This window comes from Pristis pectinata, chromosome 6 (genome assembly GCF_009764475.1).
Source record: "Pristis pectinata isolate sPriPec2 chromosome 6, sPriPec2.1.pri, whole genome shotgun sequence".
Classification (NCBI taxonomy): domain Eukaryota; kingdom Metazoa; phylum Chordata; class Chondrichthyes; order Rhinopristiformes; family Pristidae; genus Pristis; species Pristis pectinata.
In genome coordinates this window covers 62,870,185-62,894,028 of record NC_067410.1, presented here as the reverse complement: position 1 = coordinate 62,894,028, position 23,844 = coordinate 62,870,185, and the positions used below count along the sequence as shown (strand labels likewise).

At 42.0% G+C, this 23,844-nt stretch overlaps 1 protein-coding gene across 1 annotated transcript in view; it reads left to right on the top strand.

Annotated features, from left to right (window-relative positions):
* Positions 1-23,627, top strand: part of LOC127571503 (serotransferrin-1-like) — a 34,748-nt gene extending 11,121 nt beyond the window's left edge. Inside the window, exons 6-17 of the mRNA XM_052017922.1 lie at positions 500-555; positions 3,166-3,338; positions 4,355-4,532; positions 6,170-6,306; positions 9,047-9,143; positions 9,893-9,937; positions 11,563-11,727; positions 15,297-15,444; positions 17,218-17,282; positions 19,818-20,002; positions 22,582-22,774; positions 23,377-23,627. Of these exons, the coding sequence (XP_051873882.1) occupies positions 500-555; positions 3,166-3,338; positions 4,355-4,532; positions 6,170-6,306; positions 9,047-9,143; positions 9,893-9,937; positions 11,563-11,727; positions 15,297-15,444; positions 17,218-17,282; positions 19,818-20,002; positions 22,582-22,774; positions 23,377-23,411 (1,477 nt within the window). The 3' untranslated portion in view covers positions 23,412-23,627. The remainder of the gene's footprint in view (positions 1-499; positions 556-3,165; positions 3,339-4,354; positions 4,533-6,169; positions 6,307-9,046; positions 9,144-9,892; positions 9,938-11,562; positions 11,728-15,296; positions 15,445-17,217; positions 17,283-19,817; positions 20,003-22,581; positions 22,775-23,376) is intronic.
* Positions 23,628-23,844: the final 217 nt, after the last annotated feature.

Sequence of the window (23,844 nt, the reverse complement as noted above, 5' to 3'; positions counted from 1 at the left end):
CGATAAGTGCTGGCTTGTTAACAGTTGTCATTGTACTGCTTGCTGTTATTTGCCACTGAAGAGGAAATCATCCTCTGCGCTGAGCCTGTGGGCCAATTTCCCCTTTTGGTTCTCCGTCCATCTCACCTAACCTTCTCTTTATCTCCTTTCTTGGCAGCACTGTGTGAAAGAAGGTGATAAGACAGTCCTATGTGTGAATACTATGCAGAGCAGTGTTTATGGTATGGTGGAAACTTGTCTGTGTGACAGGAGGAGTTTGTTCCTTCTTCAATGGAGTTGTTGATAATATTATAGGTTTCTCTATATGTTGCCCTTTCTTCATAAATAAATATGAAAACAGCTGGCACAAAACCACCTCTTGATTTCATTTTATTCACAGTCTAATCCTGCTGGAGACTTGTGGAAGTTATTTACTATGTCACAGAGCCCCTTTGACACTCTGGGTAAAGAAGTGACTTGCCCTTTATAGAAACTGATACATCTGGTTATTTCTTTCCAGATGTTTGAAGGAAGGTGCTGGAAATGTGGCCTTTGTGAAACACACCACAGTGCCAGGTGGGTGAATCTCTGCAAATAATCCTTAATTCTATCTCTTCTCAGACAAAGTGTGCTTCACATCTGGTGGTCAAAGATCAGACTGGGTGCTGAGCTGGAAGTCAGGTGCGACAGAGGGAGACCACTCAAAGGAAAGAACATAATAAAGAGGAGTAGGAGCAGGCCTTTCAGCCTGACGATCCTTCTCTGCTATTCAATAACATTACAGCTGATTCAACTTTGGCCTCAACACTATTTCCTTGGACTCTCCCCATGCCCTTTGACTCCCTTGTAATTCAAAGTCTGTTAATCTCTGCCTTGTATGTTCAAGGAACACAGGAACAGAAGAAAATAGGAGCAGGAGAAGGCCACCTGGTCCCTCAAGCCTGTGGTGTCATTCAATATGATCATGGCTGATGTATGGCGGCCTCCACTCCTCTTCTGTGTCAGTTCCCAATAACTGTCAAGTTCTCAGTCTTTCAAATATTTATCTAGCTTGCCTTATATATATCTAATGATCTGGCCTCAATCACCCTCAGGGACAGAGAATTCCAGATAGTCACTACCTTCTGAGAGAAGTTTCTATGCACCTCAGTTTTAAATGACTGGCCCCTTAGTTTATAACTATGTCCTCTTGTTTGTGACTCTCCCACTGGTGAAAACATCTCAACATCTTATCCCGTCAAGACCCCTCAGGATCTTATATGTTTGAATAAGGTCACCCTTCATTCTTCAAAATTCCAGGGAATACAGACCCAAAAATGTCTAGCCTTTCTTCATAGGAAAACTCTCTCATGCCAGGAATTAGCCTGATAAATCTCCTTTGGACTTGCTTCAATGCTACAATACCATTTTTTTAGGTAAGAAGACCAACTGTAGCTTCACCAACACCCTCCACAACTGTAACAAGACCTCCCTAGTCTTATACTCCAACCCTGTCGCAATAAAGACCCAAATACCATTTGCCTTCTTAATTACCCATTGGACCTGCCTGCTAACCTTTTGTGCTTTATGCACTAGAACACCTAGATCCCTCTGAACTTCACTCACTTGCAGTCTATCTCTATTCAGATGATAATCTACTTTTGATTCCCCTTACCAGAGTGCATGAACTCACACTTCCCCACATTAAAGCCCAATTGCCAAGTTTCCATCAAATCATTTAATCTATCTATATCCTGTTGCAGAATCACAATATCCTCATCACGACATGACACCAACTTTCATATCACCGGCAAACTTGGAAACCTTACATTTTGTTCTTTCCTCCAGATCATTAATGTATAAAAAATAAAGAATTGAGGGACAAGAACCGATCCCTGGATCCCTTTGTTTTCTATGCAACAGCCAGTTTTCAATCCATCCATACCCTGGACTCTGAATTTATTCACCATCCTCTATATGGCACCTTGTCAAAGTCCTTTTGGAAATCTAAATACAGTACATCTAGAGGTTGCCCCACTTCCCACCCCATCAATTCTCCCTGTCACTCCTCAAAGAATTTTAGCAAATTTGTCAAACATGATTTACCTTCCATAAAACAATGCTGACTAGGTTTAATCATATCCAATTTTCCTAAATAATTAGTTATCTCCTCTTTGATTATTGACTCCAGTATTTTGACAACAACAGATGTTAAACTAACTGGCCTCTAGTTCCCCGTCTTCTGTCTTCCTCACTTTTGAACAGAGGAGTCACATTGGCTGTTTTCCAATCTTCTGGCATCTTCCAGGAATTTGACAAGTTTTGCAAAAATCAACCAATGTGTCCATTATCTCTTCAGCCGCTTCCTTTAAAACCTTTGAGCACAAGCCACCAGGTCCCAGCGACTTGTCTACCTTCAGTCCCATGAGTTTCTCTAATATTTTATCCTCTGTGACTGGGATGTTTACAAGTTCCTCCCTGTGATTTGAAATTAGCTCATCTGTTACTTTAGGGATATTTGCAGTATCTTCCACAGTGAAGACTGATGCAAAAAAATTGATTGAGTATATCTGCCATTTCTCTGTTTCCTGTTAATCATTCACCAGCCTCATTCTCTAAAGGTCCCACATTTACCTTCGCAACTTTTTTCCTAGTTATATATCCATGATTCTGTCAAGGATATGTAAGTAGGAAGAATGGTTCTGTCTTCACAGACCTTCCTGGTCATACAATTCTAAAGATTCATGAGGCTCTGACAGAAAAAAATTCCTCTTTGTCTCCATCTGAAATGGATGACCCTTATTCTGAAACTAAGCCTGATAATTTTAGATATTCCCACAAGGAGAAACATCGCTTCAGCATCCACCCTGTCAATACTCCTCAGAATTTCATATATTTCAATGAGATTACCTCTCATTCTTCTATACTTGGTCAACTGTTCTTCACATATCTCAGGGATCAACCTTGTGAACATTCTCTGAATTGCCTCCAATGCAAGTGGATGCATAGGAGATCTTTGAATGTGGGAGCAAGAAGGCATGGTCATGAAAGGGGCTTACAGCAACATTGCTCCACTGATAATTACATTGAAACATGTATTTATCAGATCCTGATATTTGACATTTACTGCCTGAACTAGGACATTGGGTTGGGAGGTGTGCTTAAGTCCATCTGAAGGATTATTTTCTTCCATTGTTTTTTATCCAGCTGCTGAGAAGCATAAATATGAGCTCCTGTGTGTAGATGGCACCAGAAAACCCATTGAACAATACAAGAATTGTCACTGGGCTATTGTGCCAGCTCATGCAGTGGTGGTGAGAAGCGGTGCTGCTGAGGAAGCCAAGAATGAGGCCATCTGGAGATTTCTTTCGAGAGCTCAGGTATGAAGGAGCAGCAAATAGCATGAGTGTTTCACTTCTCCTTCTGTGTCAGTTCCAGTTTTCATTCAGAGCTGGTGCCCAAAATTCCGAAAAGAAAAGACAGCTTCTACTCACCATCAGCTGGGCTATCAAAAGAGCCTTCCAAACAATGCATAGTCATGGTAATTTCAGCCCAATTGTGTCTGACCTGACTCGACAATGTGGAGTTATAAGTGCTTCACTCTTTTCCCACATTTTAGAATACTTTTGCAATATTTATCTAATTCTTATACAAATGTAATTAATTTGACTTATATCCCTCTTTGGAAATTTGATTCGGAAGTATGTTTAAAAGGAGGCAAGCGGTAGAAAGGTAGATGGCCTTAGAAAGAACATTAAAGGGTGTGGGAACAAATGAGATCAAGAATGTACCACCATAGGTATAATGGTGCAAGGCCAAAGTGGGCCAGAGGTGGAAGAGTGTGGTTGTTGTAGGGACATAGGCTGATGGGAGCTGTGGAAGGCAAGATTCCCAGTGTGCCAGCAGTTTGGGATTTTTGAAATCAATGAGTTGGGAAATGGCAGGGTTGAAGAATAACATGGGGACAGAAATGTGAATGGAATATGCTAAAAGTGTTGTTTTGGGCCAGAATATGGGTGACAGAATTTTGGATGAGTTGCATTGTGGAACAGCTAGCAGGGAACAACTTTAGATATTGGAATATACTTTCCTCAAAGCAGACATGAACTCTGATCAAGGGCCAGTGCCTGACTCATTCTGAAGGACCTACTGAATCTTTTGAGCATTCCCTGTTCTTTTGCTTTAGTTTTCCAGCACTTATGTATCAGCTAGGAACTTTTAGTATTGGGACCAGTTTGAGGAAGAGACACAGGAAAGCAAAAGGTACCACTTGATGATAATGTGAAGCTTCAGTATTCAATAATTAGAAGGGTGAAATGTTTGTGCTACAGTTCAAAGGCTGCTTACTGCAGCTTTAACAGACTTTATATAATAACGACTCAGTTATGTTTTCCAGGATTTATATGGGGAAAATATTAATCCAACATTCAACCTCTTCAGCTCCACAAAATATGGGAAACAAGATTTAATGTTCAAAGACTCAACAGAGAAACTGATTCATCTTCCTAGTGGAATGGATTACCTTCTTTATCTTGGCAGTGAATACGCAAATGCTATACGGATTCTTAAAAGCAGTAAGAGTTTGTTTTGTAAGAGACATCCTGATGATTGGGACTGCGGGGGCCAATTCCATACACAAATGTCCAGGGATATAGCCATAGGCAGCCTCCACATGACTGGTGGTCAGAGGGGAGTTCCACAGTGTAGTAGAGTCTGGCCACTCTGGAATCCCGGTGGAGCAGAGCGTGCCTATCCAGCCCTGGAGGCACTTGTGGAACCCCACGTCATTCGATCTGTCCCACCTACTGCATTTAAATTGCTGACATCCAACACCCACAAGGACAGCAGGGCACAGATACCACACTAACTATATCCTCACTTCTTTGCACCGGCACCAAAGAATTGTTCCCTATTGGCAAGACCACCACTAATGCCATGTGCAGATCCTACAATAAATTTTCATACATCATTATCAGAAGCACGCCATAAATGATCTAGGATGATTCTGATGGTCAGCCCATTAATGTGCAAATATTGCAAATTGATTCACTTCGGGTCTGGTTGCTGTCCTGACTGGCTTACATGACTTTTCAGGTTTAATTTCAGTGAAGAGTAAATTCAGTAGGGTGGTAAGCCAGTGTCGGTTGTAATGTGTGTCACTGGTGAAGATATCAGTTTAGGGACACCATCTGTCTAACCCAGGGGTGCTGAGGACAGAGTTATACCTCAACCACAGTCATTTGAAGTATGCTGTCCATGATAATAAAATTACGGTTTGTGCTAAATGAGTAATTTAAGGCGTGACAAACAGTAAGTGTAAGATGTTTGGAAGGTGAATGGTTATTTTACTAATGGTTCCCAAAGCTCTGGTCCTCTGGGATCTTCTATTCCCCAAGTCTGGGTCACTTGCAGGATAAAGGCAGTCCTGGGTTACGTAAGGATTCCATTCCTGAGAACTGTCCATAAACTAATTTTTTCGTAAGTCAGAAATGAACAATTTTCCCCAAAACCAAAATAAAAATCCATTGTCCAAAGTCATTAAGTTTCCCCTTCTTGATGTACTATGTCACTTTCTCTCAGTACTGCATTGCACTGTCATCCGTTTTCTATAACTACCCATATTGTATCACTCTGCATAAATTTCCTATAATTCCTTCATTTCATTGAATATCCATTCACCCTAACACTACCCATAACAGAACATATACTGAATCCAGTTGTTAATTATCATAAAACATTTGTTAATTTATTCTTTAACATGATGTTAAACAAACGTTTTAATATTATTTGTTAGGCTAACAAGGCACTTATGGGAGAATTTGTGTAAAGTTGGATTTCCGTAAGTCAGGTCTTCCGTAACCTGGGGAGCCCCTGTACTTAATTCAGATTGATTACCACAATTAGCAGCAAACAGAATGGTAGGAGGCAAACTGCAGAGGACTTTGCGTTTGCTGGGAAGTTTCGATGTCCCTAACCTCGCATAGTGAAACTCGGAATCCTCGACTCTGTATACCAAGTCTCAGAGTGACCTTCACTAATGGGACCATTGGGAGGAACGCTGAATCTTCACTGTGTAATGCAATGCTGGAGCTTTGAGTTTGTCAATATGTGCCAATTAATCCAACAGTTCACTAATTGAATTGCTGCACGAGTTGCTAAGTACAATCCATCAGGGGAGAATAATAATTCTTTCATAATGACTGTGTTACAGGTGACAGCAGTACTTTGAATCCTGGAAAGATTCGTTGGTGTGCCATTGGTGATCTTGAACTCCAGAAGTGTAACAGCTGGAAGGCAGTAAGTTGTGTTAAAGGCAAAAACGCTGAAGACTGCATTAGACTGATCAAGGTAATGACAGCATTGTTTTAATCAAACATTTCCCATGGTTGACTGAATATAATATAAAAGAAAAACAAAGAATATTGGAAATAATCAGCAGGTCAGGCAGCATCTGTGGAAAGAGACAGAGTCAATGTTTAAGGTCAATGACCTTTCATCAGAACCAGAGAAGTGAAAAAGCAAACATGTTTTATGTCGCATAGAGGGGGAGGGTTGGGGTTAACAAAGGGAATGTGTGTGTAAGGGTGGAGACTAAGCTTGTGACACAATTGCTTTGGTGGCTATCAAAGAGAGGGAAGGAAAGGCTTGTTAGTCATGGCTGACCTTTCTGGAAAAGCATAACTCGAGGGAGATGATTGAGGACATTAGAAAGAAATAAAAACAACATGCTGGAATCAAGATGCAGAAGGCCAACTGGACTCTTGTTTCAGCCGGAAGGGCATTTAAGGTCCCTGGATGATGGGAAGGGACGGGGTAAAAGGGAAGGTATTGCATCTCCAGTTTAAGTAAAATGAGGAGCGGTTGGAGATAGAAGAGCAAACTGGGGGGTCGTGGGGGGAATAGCCCAATCAGAATGCTGGAAGGGAGGGGGAGGGGAATATATGTCAGATTTATTTCGGATTTTATTTCAGATTTCCAGGATCTGCAGTTTCTGAATTTCAGTGATTGGATATAATATTTATCAAGTTAGCATTAACATGTGGACCATTCTTAAGTCATCTTAAGGTTCGGTTGGAGAAGTGCTCAGGTTAGATACTCAGGTTAAACTCCATTTGCTCAGTCCCAAAAGCACAGCAAGTTGGAAAACTGAGATAAACTGGGCAGATCAGGGCACATGTATGGACAGAGGTTTGGTTGACGTTTCAGGCCTTTGCCATTTGTTAAGGTTCAGTGGCTAACTAGTCTAGTCACATTAAGGCTGGGTGCTCTGCAGTGACTGGCTCACCTCCAGACCCCTCAAAACCTCAACCAAATTCAGGTAAGGGTTGACTGAGATACTCACCATTGTCCTGGAGAGTGTGCCAGCAACATCATTCAAGGAGTTCTGTACCATCCAGGAAAAGTACTTTATTTATACTTCTCTCTTCCTCAGTAAAGCAGCCAGCATAATCAAAGACCCCACCCACCTGGGACATTCTCTCTCCTCCCCTCTTCCCATCAGGCAGAAGATACAAAAGCCTGAAACCATGTACTACTAGGCTCAAGGACAGCTTCTATCCTGCTGTTATAAGACTATTGAATGGTTCCCTAGTACAATAAGATGGACTCTTGACCTCACTATCTACCTCGTTATGACCTTGTACCTTATTGTCTACCTGCACTGCACTTTCTCTGTAGTTGTGACACTTTACTCTGCATTCTGTATTGTTTTACCTTGTACTACCTCAATGCACTGTGTAATGAATTGATCCCTATGAACAGTATGCAAGACAGGTTTTTCATTGTACCTCGGTACAAGTGATAATAATAAACTCCATTAGTAAACTCCAATAATAAATTCCATTTCACTGGCCCCTGACCACTGTCTCCACTATTGATGCTCTGATGCTTTGGCAGCATCATTTCCACTTCAAGCACAGTAAACAGACCCAACAGGTAAATTTACTTCCAATCCTTAGATTCAAAGAATGTCATTCTTACAATCTTTGTTCTTCCAATAATCTATGTCATCACAGCTCAATGCAACTTCTTTCTCAAACCATCTGTGTAAAATTAATCACCTCACATCATAGTCTCCTTATTCATGGTGGGACACAAACCAAACTCATCTATGTTATGGTCACATTTTCTAAGAGAGTCCCTAATCTGTTCAATTTTCACTGGTTTTCTACACAAGGACCTTATGGATGTTAACGGTACTTATTAAAGCCTATATTTCATGAATAGTGCAGAATAGACTCAGTTACTGAAAGCAGTTACATAAGAACATAAGAAGTAGGAGCAGGAGTGGGTCATCTGGCCATTCAAGCCTGCTCCACCATTTAGCGAGCAGGCTGATCTTCTACCTTGGTGGAATTTTCCTACACTATCCTTATATCCTTTGATTCCCTAATATCCAAAAATCTATTGATTTCCGTTTTAAATGAACTCAATGACTAAGCCTCCACAGCCCTCTGAAGTAGAGAAGTTCAAGGACTCACCACCCACTGGATGAAGACTTTTTTTAATCTTAGTCCTACATGGTCTTCCTCCTATTTTGAGATTGTGGACCCTGGTTCAAGGTTCCTCAGACGGGACAACCATTATCCCTGCACCCACACTGTTGAGCCTTGTTAGAATTATGTATGATTCAATGAGGTCACCTTTCATTCTTCTAAACTCCAGACAACACAGTCCCCCTTGACCCAACTTCTCCTAATACCACAAATCCTTCATCACAGGAAGCAGACTAATGAATCTTCACTGCAATACCCCTACATCAAATAAGGAGACCAAAACTGCACACAGTACCCAGGAACAGTCTCACTAAGGCCCCATAATACTGCAGTAAGACATCATTACTCCTGCACTCAAATACTCTCAATAAAGGCTGATAAAAGAGCTTGGAAAGCAGAGTACAGCTAAGTAAAGACATAAACCATCTTCCAAATCCCAGTTGATTCGTGACTGCATCTGGAGCAAGAGGAGCAGAACTGGAATCTTTTCCTACTTAATGGCTCTAAGTACAGAGAGATATCTATGGGATTAGGCTGCAGAGGAAAGGGAAAGACAGGTAGTTGCAGAGACTAAGTAAGTTTTATGGTTGCAGTTTGGAGATGCTGATGCAGCAAGTCTTGATGGAGGAGAGGTCTACATTGGAGGAAAGTGCGGCCTCGTTCCAGTTATGGCAGAGTATTATGACAAAAGTAAGTGACCTATACAGTGTTTCAAATTTTTATCTTAATTTAATTCTTTTGAGGTTTAACCAATATCCTTGTGTGAAGGATTAACTAGAAAAATACAGAGAAATCTTTGGGTTTAGGTTCCAGAGAAATGGAAAGAGAGGCTTTTCTCAGTTCTCAGATTGGGATTTTTTTCTCAGTTGCTCCATCTGTACATTTGCATATGAGACTTTGATGTGTGTGTGTTGAATCGCAGTTTGAATTTCTTGCAATAATACTGCATCAGTCTGTTCTGGTTTCACAGAAAATTTGGTCTGGCTTTGGTCCTCAATCTGTGCAGCTGGCATCTCTGCCTCTTCGTTCTCATTATGGCTTCTTTCCATAAGGCTGAATGGTTTGCATGGTTTCCATTTTATCATCATGTTCGTAATTGTTCTGGCAAATTTGGAAAGTTACGGTAGTTTCACAGAAGTGTTCTGCAGCATTGTTCCTTGAAATAGTTCATAACAGAGGTCCAGGTACCCGTGCATTATACAGGGTGCAATTTGTATGAAATTGAAAAAAGATTTCTCTGAAGTTTATTATCTGACTGTGTACAGGTCAGGAAACCTTCTAGAGGAAAGTTTTCCTTAATTATCAGGCAGGTATTTTAGGTTTATTGAGATAAGTAGATATTGGATATTGGGGAGGATGGATACTTTTTCTGCCTCTCACTATAAAGAGAACATAAAGTAACCAGTGCTTAAAATGATTTTTTTCCTTTGTCTCCACAGCTAATCTTGATTCATGTAAACCCTCGGCAGTAAACACTAAGGCTTGTAAGTATTAAAATACTTAATGACTAGACAATTCTTGCTGACTCTATGATCACTATGATAAGCTCCACTCTCTGCACTATGTACTTAACTTGTCAATGACCCTGATATACATTACTGCATTAAAACAATGAGGCCCTTTGGTATTTCACAGCCCTGGTGCAATGCCAAAAATGCAATTGAATTGAGCATTACAGGAAAAGTTAGATAACTCTCCCAAGGGCGAGTCTACATCAGGAACATTGGATACAAGCAAAAAGGGTGAAGATGGTCTAAGATTTCCATATATCCTCAGCTTCCTTTGGTATGAAACAAAAAGAGCCAAAAATTAGAGCTTAATTTATGAAAAATAGCTAACATCTGTTGCCATGGATGTGCCACAGTTTTCCTTGGATGAAGGCAGTAGGGAAGTAACAGCCATACTCAGGATAGAGCTATGCTTGGTTGTGATGCTAAAATCCCTGGCTGTTGAGCTGTTTGATGACACTGACTGACCAGGATCAGAGATAAAGAGCGACCATTTGGTGCACTGGTAGCATATAGCGTTACATCTAAACTATATCACAACATTTCTCCAAATACTGCAACATTGCCTGCAAAACATACTACAGCATCTTAATTATGTTATTGACTTAGTCTATACAAATGGATCTGTTACCTATGTTCAAATTCCACCAATGTATTTTGGGGAATTTAAATTCAGTTCATTAAATAAGTCTAGAATAAAAAAAAAGTAATTATATGTAATAGTGACCATGAAATGACTGGGCTTATTAAAAACACATCAGTTTCAATCATGTCCTTAGCCCTAACAATTTCAGTAACGAAGGCGATCTGTATCATGTTCTAATGAATGGTTATTGACCCTGTTTCTCTTTCCACAGATGTTGCCTGACTGCGGAGTGTTTCCAACAATTTCTGTTTTTATTTTAGATTTCCAGCATCTGCAGCTTTTTGCTTTAGGATGTAGGCCGATTCTACCAAGGAGCTCAAATAGTCCCCAAAATTCCAGTGGGGGAGGAGCAGAAAATGTTATGTCCTCAAATTCTGGAGTGGTGTTTGAAACCTCAGCCTTTTATTTCAGGAGCCCATTGGGTGTGCCAGAGCAATGCAGGGCCATTCCATTGTTTTGCTTCTAGAAGGAGGGTCCCTTTGAAAGGGCTGCCCATTCAAGCAGAAGCGAGGGGACATTATTTCTCTCAGAGGGTCGTGAGTCTTTGAAACTCTCTTCCTCAAAGGACGGTGGAAGTTTAGCCCCTACGCCTCTTCCCTCACCAACCAAAACAGCCTTTCACATGTGGCAGTCTTTGAGGCACATTGAAGCAGTCTTTCATATGTGAATCCATTGGTGTTGTTTTAAGACTTGCCATGGTGGAAGTAGAGTCTTTGGATATTTTTAAGGCAGAGAAAGATAGGTTCTTTATAAGAAAGGAGGTGAAAGGTTTGCAGGAGCAGACTGGAATGTAAAGTTGAGGTCATAGTCAGACCAGACACTAAATGACACAGCAGGATTAAGGTGGCCTACCTTTGCTCCTATTATGAATAATTGGGTGCTCCTATAGTGCATCAGGCTCTGCTTCAAATATTCTCACACTGAAGTTATCACATTGTTTGTGCTCTTTACTCAGCCTCTTACTATGCTGTGGCCGTTGTGAAGGACCCAAACCTGACCTGGGAGAAACTAAAGGGGAAGAAGTCCTGTCATACAGCTGTTGGCCGCACTGCAGGTTGGAATGTCCCCATGGGAACTCTCATTAGAGAGGGAAAGATCAATGCTTGTGACATTTATAAATGTAAGTGAGACTGATAATTTCTCTGTTCTTGTCATCTTGTTTTTCAGTAGCTTGAAACAATCTCCATCTTACCAGGACGTTGGTGAGACCACATTTGGAGTATTGGGTGCAGTTCTGGTCACCCAGCTATAGCAAGAAGGTTATTGAGATGGAAAGGATGCAGAAAAGGTTCGCAAGAATGTTACCAAGACTGGACGGCTTCAGTTATAAGGAGAGGCTGGAGAAGCTGCGTCTTTTTTTCCTGGGGCATAGGAAGCAGAGGGGTGACCTTAGAGGAGTACAGAAAATCATGAGGGGGAATAGATAAGGTGAATGGTCAGTCTTTTTCCCAGGGTAGAGGAATCTAAAACTAGAGGGCATAGATTTAAGTTGAGTGGGGTAAGACTTAAAGGTAACCTGAGGGGCAAGTTTTTCGCACAGAACAAGCTGCCAGAGGAAGTGGTAGATGCGAATACTATTGCAATGTTTGAAAGATATTTAGACAGGTACATGGAAGGGAAAGGTTTAGAAGAATATAGGCCAAACGCAGAAAAACCTCAGGTAGGCAACTTTGTCGACATGGACGAGTTGGGTTGAAGGGCCTCTATCTGTGCTGTGTATGCAGATGACACAAAGGTTGGTGGTGGTGTGGATAGTGTGGAGGACTGTGGAAGATTGCAGAGGGACATTGATAGGATGCAGAGCAGATGGAGTGGCAGATGGAGTTCAATCCGGAGAAGTGTGAGGTGGTACACTTTGGAAGGACAAACTCCAAGGCAGAGTACAAAGTTAATGGCAGGACTCTGGGTATTGTGGAGGAGCAGAGGGATCTGGGGGTTCATATCCACAGATCCCTGAAAGTTGCCTCACAGGTGGATAGGGTAGTTAACAAAGCTGATGGGATGTTGGTATTCATAAGTCGTAGGATCGAGTTTAAGAGCCACGAGGTAATGATGCAGCTCTACAAAACTCTGGTTAGACCACACTTGGAGTACTGTGTCCAGTTCTGGATGCCTCATTATAGGAAGGATGTGGAAGCATTGGAAAGGGTGCAGAGGAGATTTACCAGGATGCTGCCTGGTTTAGAGAGTCTGCATTATGAGGAGAGACTAAGGGAGCTCGGGCTTTACTCTTTGGAGAGAAGGAGGATGAGAGGAGACGTGATAGAGGTTTACAAAATATTAAGAGGAATAGATAGAGTAGACAGCCAGCGCCTCTTTCCCAGGGCACCAATGCTCAATACAAGAGGGCGTGGCTTTAAAGTAATGGGTGGGAAGTTCAAGGGAGATATCAGAGGGAAGTTTTTTACCCAGAGAGTGGTTGGGGCATGGAATGCACTGCCTGGGGTGGTGGTGGACGCAGGTACATTGGTCAAATTCAAGAGATTGCTAGATAAGCATATAGAGGAATTTAAAATAGAGGGATATGTGGGAGGAAGGGGTTAGATAGTCTTAGGTGAGGTTTAAAGGTCGGCACAACATTGTGGGCTGAAGGGCCTGTATTGTGCTGTACTGTTCTATGATTCTATGGTTCTATGATAACTCTATGACCCTATGGCTCTCTCTGGGGACCAGATACTGGAGATCGGTTATATCTACAGGTGGCGCTGCATCAAGTAGGCAATTTCCATCATCAAAGATCCCCACTATCTGAACCATGCCATCTTTTCACAGCTACATCAGGCAGTAGATACAGAAGCCTGAAGTCCCACACCACCAGGTTCAAGAACAGTTACTCCCTTCAACCATTCAGTTCTTAAACAAAGAGGCACAACCCTAATCACAACAGTTCAGCAACACTTTGATCACTTTGCACTAAAATGGACTTAGTATTTTTTTGTTCTAATTGTGTACTTTCTTGTAAAAATTGTGTATAATTTATGTTTAATTTATGTTTTTCTTGTGAATGCTGCTTATATGGTGCTTTGTGCCTGTGATGCTGCTGCAAGTAAGGTTTTCATTGCATGTGTGCATACATGTACTTGTGCATATGACAATAAACAAGACTTTGACATTGACTTTGACCTACCTCAGCAGTGACTGGAGATTAAATGGCCTGGTACTGAGGCAAAGACCGAAGATTCTGGGAATTCTCAGGGACACTGCCTGACCTGTTGAGCATCCACAGCATTTTCTGCTTTTCTTTTAGATTTCCAGCATCTGAAGTAGTTCATCTGTCAATAGTGACGAAGCCCCTTTGACAGCAGACAAACTCCCCATGGGCAGAGCTTTGCCCCTGGTCTAAGCCAACACAATGCTTTTCCAGAGTCTTTTCAGAGACATTGAAAGCAATGTAAACTTAAAAAGATATCAATGAAAAGAAAGTTAAATAAAACACATTAAATCACAAAGCAATAAAAACACAGAACTTGTTATATAAGTTTGAGAAAAAGCCTAACCTTCTGCATTCTCCAGGCTGAGAATCTGTCACTCTGTAAGTTATGACTGTGTGGTCCTTGCACAATGATGGCTGAACACCAGCATTTTCCTTGCAACAGCCAACTGGTGAGGCCCAATGTTCTTTCCCATGCAATCCCCTGTCAGCTGCTGTCCTGTTCTCTTCCAGCCTCCTGTCCCTGTACCTCAGCCTTTTCATTTCTGTCTGCTTCTCACACACTTCCTTTCCTTGTAATCTTCGCATTCAGTCCTTGTCTCCGATTCTATTTCCCAAACTTCGAATAACTTTGTGCTATATATCGTCCTCTCATTCAAGAATGTTACCATCTACATTTCCTACACTGGCCCACAGTAACTACAGCTGGGAGACAAACTGAGGGTGAAGGGCAGCAGCAGAAATACCCAGGATGGATGGGCGAGCGTAAGAGGCAAGAACCCAAAAGCCAAAAGTGTGAGGAAGGCAGAAGCAGGGAAGGGAGCTATTAACATGCATGTTTATTTGTGTTTAGAGATCCAGATACACTCCAACCCTCCGTGCAGAAGCAGGTGATTGATAGTGTGAGGTTTAAAAGGGTTCACAGGGCCATTTAATGTTGGCACCAGCTGTTTTACTGACTTCCTAATGCAATCCTTCTGGTTATCCACCTTAATATTTACCACACTGTGCGGAGGTCTCAACACACGCGTGCGACCTAGAATTTGATTCAGTATGTCCTGCAGAAGCGGCCCATGGAGAGCAGCATTAGAATACAAATGCAGTCGGTGGTGAGGCTTGGAGCTGTGGGAACTTAGGACATTCCCTTGGAAGGGATGGCAGAGCTGGAATGGTCCTGAAAGATGCAGGAACAGAGACTGGGGGAGTTCTGTGCTATGGTGCAGACGTTAAGCAGAGTGGATTGAAAAATGGACAATCAGAAACCTAAGATAATACTGAAAATGTATTGTAGTCTTCTTCCTAACTATTTGTGGTACCAGTGCATCTGGGCCTGAGCATCTGTGGGCATCTTGTTTGGCATAGACCAGTTGGGCCAAAGGGCCTGCTTCCATGCTGTATGGCTCAGTGAATAACACAGATGAATTATTGTTGGGTTCAGATGGTCTACGGTAACTATGTGACACTATAAACCAATCAGGAATGATATAAAAACACTAGCTCCTGAGATTTATTAACGTTTGTTTTCTTTTTGGATAAAGCTACGTATTTCAGTGACAGTTGTGCCCCTGGAGCAAATGCTACCCTGCATCCTAGACTGTGCTCCCTATGCATCGGCAGTGAAACATCGACACACAAGTGTGAAGCCAACAGCAATGAGAGGTACTTCAGCTACAGTGGAGCCTTCAGGTAAATAAAGACTGGCTTTCACAGAACATCTTTCAGAACCTCCATACATGCTCTACATCAGAGAAAATAGACAATGTTTAGCCGCTCTTGAAATTCAGCAGCCAGGTTCAACACAATAACATCCTAAGAGACCAGTGACCTGATAATTGGGGGCAGTACAATTATACACCAAGTAGAGCTGCTGCCTCACAGCTCCAGCAGCCCGGGCTTGATCCTGACCTTGGGTGCTGTCTGAATAGTGTTTGAATGTTCTCCCCATGACTCCCTGTGGGGCTCCTTCAGGTGCTCCAGTTTCATTCCACATCCCAAAGACCTGGGGGTTGGTAGGCTAATTGCTTCAACTGCATGGATGAGGTGTAGAATCTGGGAAGGGAAGATGGGAAAGTGGGGAGAATAAAATGGTAAGGATAACCATTCCTGATGAGGGGTCTTGACCAGAAACGTCAACTGTTTATTTCCCCCCACTGATATTGCCTGACCTGCTGAGTTCCCCCAGCACTTTGTCTGTGTTGCTCCAGATTCCAGATTCTGCAGAATCTCTTGTGTCTCAGAATAAAATGGGATTAGTGTTAATGGGTGCTTGATATTTGGCGTGGACTCGGTGGGCTGAAGGGCCATTTCCATGACTCTGTGATTCTATGAACTGTATTTTAAGTAGTGTTGGTCGGGGGATAAATTGAGCAAGATTGTGTTGCAAACTTCACTGCCTTACTTCAAAATCTGTGCCATGGATGCTTCATGCCCCTCTGAAGAGGAAGATGGGTCCTTAATATAACACCTACTCTGAAGAACTGCACCTCCAACTGTGCAGCAGTCCTCCAGCACAGCTCTGGAGTGTCAGCCTGGGATTTGCACCCACAAATATCTCACCCGCAGACAAGGGTGCCGAACGATAACAGCTGCAAAGAGGAGAATTTTTCTCTGAACACGTAAGGTGTTTTTGTGAGAGCACCTTCCTCCTTCCTCCTCCTCGCAACTTGTCCTGCTCTGTTCGTTCTCCCAGTCTAGGCATGGTCCAAAGGGAATGTCTGTTAGTGCACCCACCTCTGCCAGCAACTGGTTGGTTCAGAGGATCTGAGGTCAGGATAAAGTAGTTCCACATCTGCACACCACTCTCAAGTAGACTATGGGAACTTGAAACAATTATAGAAACCAACAAACAGTTACAGACATTTAGCAACAGCCAGAAGAAATGAATCCGTGAGTGGTTGATGGTCCCTTTAAGTTTTGCTGTTGGGGCAGCAGGGGTGCCTCCTGTTGCTGTCTGTATGAACAGCTGTGTGAGGTCGAAGGAGGCTGTTAGCTGAGCTCAAAAATGCCAGTTTGGTCTCACTGCACAATGATCAGCATCATTATCTGCCTGCTCTGTATATTCCAGCACATGCTAACTCCCTCACCAAAACGGCATCTGACAAAGCATGCCCATTTCTTTATCATGTAGAAGGAGGCCATCCAGCCCATCAACTCTATGTTGGTTCACAGACCAATTGCAACCCGTCTGTAACCTCTTCTCCCCACATTCCCATCAACTTCTGCCCAGATTCCAGTTGTAAATGCTCTCATGCAAAGGCACGATTTTGAATCTCCAATAAATGGGTGGTAACAATCCTAACTTCTCGATCTCACAGCCTAGACTATTATTTTACGCAAGGTCCCAGGCAGTGCACGGTATTTGATCAGAAGTCAACAGCATCACAAAATTGGAGAGGAAAATTGCATTGCATGCGAAGCACTTATATGATTTCTAAATGAATTTGCCTGAATCTCCTACAGGTGCCTGGTGGAAGTGGGTGATGTTGCTTTCGTTAAGCACACCACTGTGCCTGAGAACACTGATGGTACGTGGAACTCTCGGGATGTGGGTCAGAAGTTCTGCTTTTAGTTCCTGGTTTGTGCTGAGCTGGACTGCTCAGTGCCTAAGCTAAAGATGATGATCAGGAGTGAAGGTGGTTTGGAGGTAGGGAAAGGTAGTTCAGAAGGGCAAGAGTGAATACAGATAGAGGATGGCAGATAACAAAGTCGGTGGTTCAAGGTTTCACAACCATTTAAAAAGCAGAAGAATAATCAGACGGTACATGGCCACCTGGGAGTGAACAGTGTTAATTATGGAGACTGAAAGTGTGATGAAGATGTAAGATATCTCTACAAGTGTGCATGATAGACTGTAAGTGCACTGGTGGAGATCAAATGAGGAGATCAAAAACCTGTAGAAAAGGACTGGTTCTAAATTATGGGGCATAACTAATCCTGGTTCAGTAACACCAAACATGCCTTGTAGTCACACCAGAATGAATTTCAGAGTCAGAGTACAGTGATATTGTACTTGCTGGAGCAAGTCATCAAACATTGCTGATTTTAATCCGATTCAAATGTTACTATGTCTCTTGATGGCATTAACCATTATCAGTTATTAGAGGTGAGCTTACAAAGGCTGTCACCATAACTTTTCACCCCTCTACATACACCAATTGTCCCATTGGATGTATAGTAGTTTCTTCTCTGGAGAGAGTAAGATATATGAAGACCAATTGGTCTAAAATCACCACCCAGAGATTAGGGATGATTAAAATTAGGTGAGCATTTAGAATTTCATGACTGATGAATAACAGTCAATATGGATGTACTAAGCATAGAAGTTCACTCCCATTGGTAGAACAATACAATATTGGTATTGGTATTAGTTTATTATTGTCACTTGTACTGAGGTACAGTGAAAAACTTGCCTTGCATACTGTTCGTACAAATCAATTCATTACACAGTGCATTGAGATAGTACAGAGTGCAGTGAGGAGGTACAGGGTAAAAATAATAACAGAATACAGAGTAAACTGTCACAGTTACAGGGAAGTGCATTGCAGGTAGACAATAAGGTGCAAGGTCAAACAAGGTAGATTGTGAGGTCAAGAGTCCATCTCATAGTATAAGGGAACCATTCAAAAGTCTTATCACAGTGGGATAGAAGCTGTCCTTGAGCCTGGTAGTATGTGCTATCAGGCTCCTGTATCTTCTGCCTGATGGGAGAGGAGAGAAGAGAGAATGACCTAGGTGGGTGGGGTCTTTGATTATGCTGGCTGGTTCACCTAGGCAGCGAGAGGTATAAACAGAGTCCATGGAGGAGAGGCTGGTTTCCATTATGCGCTGGGCTGTGCCTACAACTCTCTGCAGTTTCTTGCGGTCCTGGGCAGAGCAGTTGCCATACCAAGTTGTGATGTATTCAGATGGGATGTTTTCTATGGTGCATCGATAAAAGTTGGTGAGTGTCAAAGGGGACATGCCAAATTTTTTTAGCCTCCTGAGGAAGTAGAGGTGCTGGTGAGCTTTCTTGGCCGTGGTGTCTACATGGTTGTACGAGGACAAGCTATTGGTGATGTTCACTCCCAGGAACTTGAAGACCTCAATCCTCTTGACCTCAGCACCATTGATGTAAACAGGTGAATGTACACCGCCCCCTTTCCTGAAGTCAGTGACCAGCTCTTTTGTTTAGCTGGCATTGAGGGAAAGGTTGTTGTCATGACACCATGTCACTAAGCTCTCTATCTCCTTCATGTACTGCAACTCATTATTTGAGATATGGCCGACTACGCTGGTATCATCTGCAAACGTAGATGGAGTTAGAGCAGAATCTGGCCACACAGTCATGAGTATATGGGGAGTAGAGTAGAGGGCTGAGGACGCAGCTTTGTGGGGCACCAGTGTTGACAATAATTGTGCTGGAGGTGTTGCTGCCAACCCTCACTGATTGCGGTCTGTTGGTCAGAAAGTCAAGGATCCATTTGCAGAGGGAGGTGTTGAGGCCCAGATCTCGGAGTTTGGTGATGAATTTGCTTAGAATTATAGTTTTGAAGGCGGAGTTGTAGTCAATAAACAATAGTCTAACATAGGTGCCTTTATTGTCCAGATGTTCCAGAGATGAGTGTAGGGCCAGGGAGATGGCCCATAGAAAGCATCCTATCTGAAGAGATGAGCATAGGACCAGAGACCTGTTTCAGTGGTAGGCGAATTGCAGTGGGTTGAGGTTGTCTGGGAGGCTGGAATTAATGAGTGCCATGACCAGCCTCTCAAGGCACTTCATGATGGTGGATGTCAGAGCCACTGGTCAGCATTCATTAAGGCATGTTACCTCTCTCACCAAAATTTATTCGATTGGCCTCAATACAGTTTCAAACAGTTTCAAAGAGTTCAACATTCTGACTCGATTACACAGCCCAACAATAGTATTCCATTCACCTAAAGGAACATTTGAAATAAATGACCAATAGGATGTTTAAAAGAATTGAAATAATGTAATAAATATGCAATTTGAGGAAGTGCTTAATGAGATAAAGACTGCAGTATGTGTAAAAGGATTGCTATTTGAATCATTTTCTTCTCAGGGAATGGAATGATGGACTGGAACCAGAATTTGACCTCTGATAATTATTATCTGTTGTGCAAAAATGGGAGCACAACCTCAGTCGATCAGTTCCTGAACTGCCACTTAGCTGATGTCCCAGCACATGCTGTTATGACACGACTAGATAAGAGGGCTGAGGTGCTCAAGCTGCTGAAACGTGAACAGGTGAGGGTGTGAACCATCCTATTGTCTAGCTTTATGCACTCAAAACTTCATTGGAAATGGGATAGGGTAGAAACCACCAAAGGTTGACAGCACCAGACAGGTTGAACAGACTGACATCCAACATCTAACTGGTGGGTGGTTGTAAGATTCAGTCAAACCGGTTAACTCTTGGGTCCATATCATGAAATTAGAAACATGTCAATAAAGCATAGTATTGAATTCGAAATTTAGCACTGATCTGTCACTCATTGGTTCTTTCCACATAAATCCCAGGGAACAAAAGAGTTAACATAGAATAGACAGGGTACAGGGTGTAAACCACATTATCATCCAACTCTAAAAATTGAAACGTTCATTGAGGAATTACAGCAAGGTGAAAACTACCAGAAGTTGATACCACTGATCAATGATTCACAGATTAATCAGAGCCACAAAAAGAAAATGGAACTCAGCTTTGGAATCTCTTCAGTGGGACAGTCAGCTGGCACAGGCCAGAACATCCGAGGTCCATACTTCATCACTTCTGACCTAAAATGCCAGCCAAATTCCTATTTGCATCAAAGAAACCACACCTTTTAAATGGGTATTTTTTATGACTCCAGGCATGAGTTTGGGCCCAAGGTGTTTCCATGGCAACAGGGTGATATTACATTAGCCACCATTTTCAGGGCTTTACTGAGATTGGAGAAGTAAAAGTTGGTGACACCATTTCAATTCCATTTATCCTTGCAAAGATGAAGCAAGCATCAAAATACATGAAACTTCCTTCAGTTACAAATTGAGACAGCTGAAGTCCATCACACCTCAATGGCATTGCCTTACTCATTATTCTCCAGATTCATGAGGGAGAAGTGTTTAAACACAAAGGGGTGGCTTGGAAATATATCACAAATAACAAGCAGCTTTATGAATGGTATAGAATGGGGGATTTTCTAGGTAACTAAACATTTTAGATATCATTAAATGTCAGCCACACATTTTATCCATGAACATTTAATCCCTTTATATCCCCATGCCACACCAAGATGGTCTGAAGGCTTTTCACTTCTTTCTTGAACAGAGGTCCAATTAGTCTACCACCAAACTCCTTTGTCTGGCTAAACTCATTCTTATATTAAACGATGCTCCTTCAACTTAATTCACTTTCTCCACGTCAAAGGTATAGCTTGTCCTTGCCTATCATCCTCCATCATCCTCCATAATCTCCACCATCTTCAAAAGGATTCCACCATCAGTCATATCTTCCCCTTCTCTCACCTTTCACCTTTTTGGTGGGACTGTTCTCTCAGTCCTGGATCACTCTTCCATCTCTATCAGCCACTTTCCTTCCCAGAGCATTCTCCCATGCAATGGCAGGTGATATAACACCTGCCCTTTTACCTCTACCCGCCCCACCATCCAACGACACAATACTCCTTCCATGTGGAGAAGTGATTCAATTGCGCTTCTTCCAGTTTAGTGTATTGTGTTCAGTGCTCATATTATGGTCTCCTCTACCTTGGAGAAACCAAATGTAGATTGGATAATCACTTTGCAGAGCATTTCCATTCAGTACACAGGGGTGACCTTGAGCTTCCACTCACCAGTCACTTTAATTCTCCTTATCATTCCCATTCTGACCTCTCTGCCTTTGTCCTCTTGCATTGTTCTGACGATACCCCACATAAGCTTGAGGAACAGAACCTCTTCCTCCATCTGGGCACATAGCAACCCTCAGGACTCAATATTGAGTCTATTGGTTTCAGGTTAACCACTCCCTTTGTTTTCTCTCTGTGACAAAACCTTTCCATTTCAATTTATTTTTTTCTCTGTCTTCTGTCTCCAGCTTCTGGTACTTCAAGTAAATTTTACTTTGACAACCTTGGTCTGCAGCCCATCATGGACATTCCTCTTGTCCTCTCCGCCCTTTCCCTTATTTGTAATAACACAATAGTTTTCTCAGCTTTCCATCTCTGGAAGGGTCCTTATCCTGAAACATTAACTCTGTTTCTCTCTCTACAGATGCTGCCTGACCTGCTGAGTGTTTCCATTTTCAGCCCTTGTTTTAGGTTTCCAGCATCCGCAGTTTTTTTTCTCTCCAAATTATATCCTTTGTAGATTTGCCAGATTGCAAGAGTGAAGGCAGGCTCTAAGGATTATGTGCATGATATAGGACTGAACCCAATTACAGCTAGCTTGGATAACCAGTAAATAGCTATCTTATGGCATTAAATGACGGTCATCCTCAGAGACAGCACAGTTGGACTGGTGTAAGGTACCTTAAATTGTCACACTTCTGTTTAGGATGTTCTCCTGTAAGTTTGGCACAGTTGCTAAAACATACCACTCAGAAGTACGGTCAAGAGTCAGTTTTCCTTGAAAAAATCAGAAGTCCCTCCTCCAAAAGGTTCTTGAGAAAAGAGGCAGACAGTTCAATTGGGGATATGGAGCAGGTTTAGTTAAATGTACTGATCTGCTGTGGTTGAATAAACTTGAAAGCCTAAATGCCCATCACTGATACTCTGTTCCAAGTATAATTCACACAGACCTGCAGAGTGTGCTTGCTGTCAACGCCAGTGACGGTGTTCTTTTTATTCCAGCTAAAACACGGTCGCAATGGAACCATGGAAGACACCTTTCAGATGTTCAGCTCAAAATTATTTTCAGGGAAGGACCTCCTTTTTAAGGATTCCACTCAGTGCCTCGTTGAAATCCGAAACACTAATTATGAAAGCTTTCTGGGTGATCGTTATATCAGTAATTTGGAAGGACTCCACACTTGTGAATCTCCTGGTAAGTAGTAGTGAAATATGCATTTGTCAATTTTTTCTTTTAAACTGTATGATTCTTCTGTGTGTCCAAACTTGTTGATATATGGGTTCTGGGTCCAGGTACAGTCTGAGAATAGTAGTAATAGTACTTGTCTATTGATTGCAGGTAATCTTTTGCTATTCTTTGAGTTCATTTAGGAGTTGGAGAGTGCTAACACCCTCATGGACAGGACAGCTGAGTTGGTATAGATATGTTAAAATGTCACACTTTTGCACATGATTTGTTCCTATAAATCTGGCACAGATATGCTTTTGGAACAGAGTCAAAGGGGGGAATAGTATTCCTTTATCTAACTTGGTATTTAACTTTTTATTGGTTAATGGTGTGGTATACCGAAGATGAAAGGAGTGCAATGCCCTTTATTCTCTATCTAACATATAGTATACTTGACTTGGAAGTTTTGATATTAAAAATGCCAGTGCTCTATTCTTCACCACTAATTTTCCTCACCTGGCAAAGACCAAAAATTCAGAAAAGAGACTATATTAATTTGTTGCTGCTAGTGACATTTACAGGGAGAACATTGCTACCATGTTCTAGGTATCTTTTGCTCTATATTCCAGATCTCCTAGAAGCTTGTACCTTTAAAAATTGCTGAACTCCGTGGTGATGACCTGACTGGGAGTTTCACCTCGTGACCTGGAATTTTCCACTTAGCCCTGGATGCCTGCCTAAATACAATGACATCTATCTAATTAGTTCTTAGTATTTCATAGATGATCTGCAGGTATGGTGAGCTATATATCACACTGCTTTATGTCAAGAAGAAATAATTGATTCTCTTTCTGCAAAACATAATAAACTATGATTAGTACACTCAGACTTGCTGGGTTGTTTTTATGACATTAATAGTTTCTAATCTTGGCAAATAATTTGCTGCACTTTTCAAACAAAATTCTTTCCAAGGTTTCTTACTGCTGCTGCAATACAGTTCCACTGGTACAGATGTCACAAGTTTCCTCACTCAAGGGACAGCAAGCAAGTCCAATCAATAAAAATGACCAAAGGATATTTTAAAACAAGGAAGCATT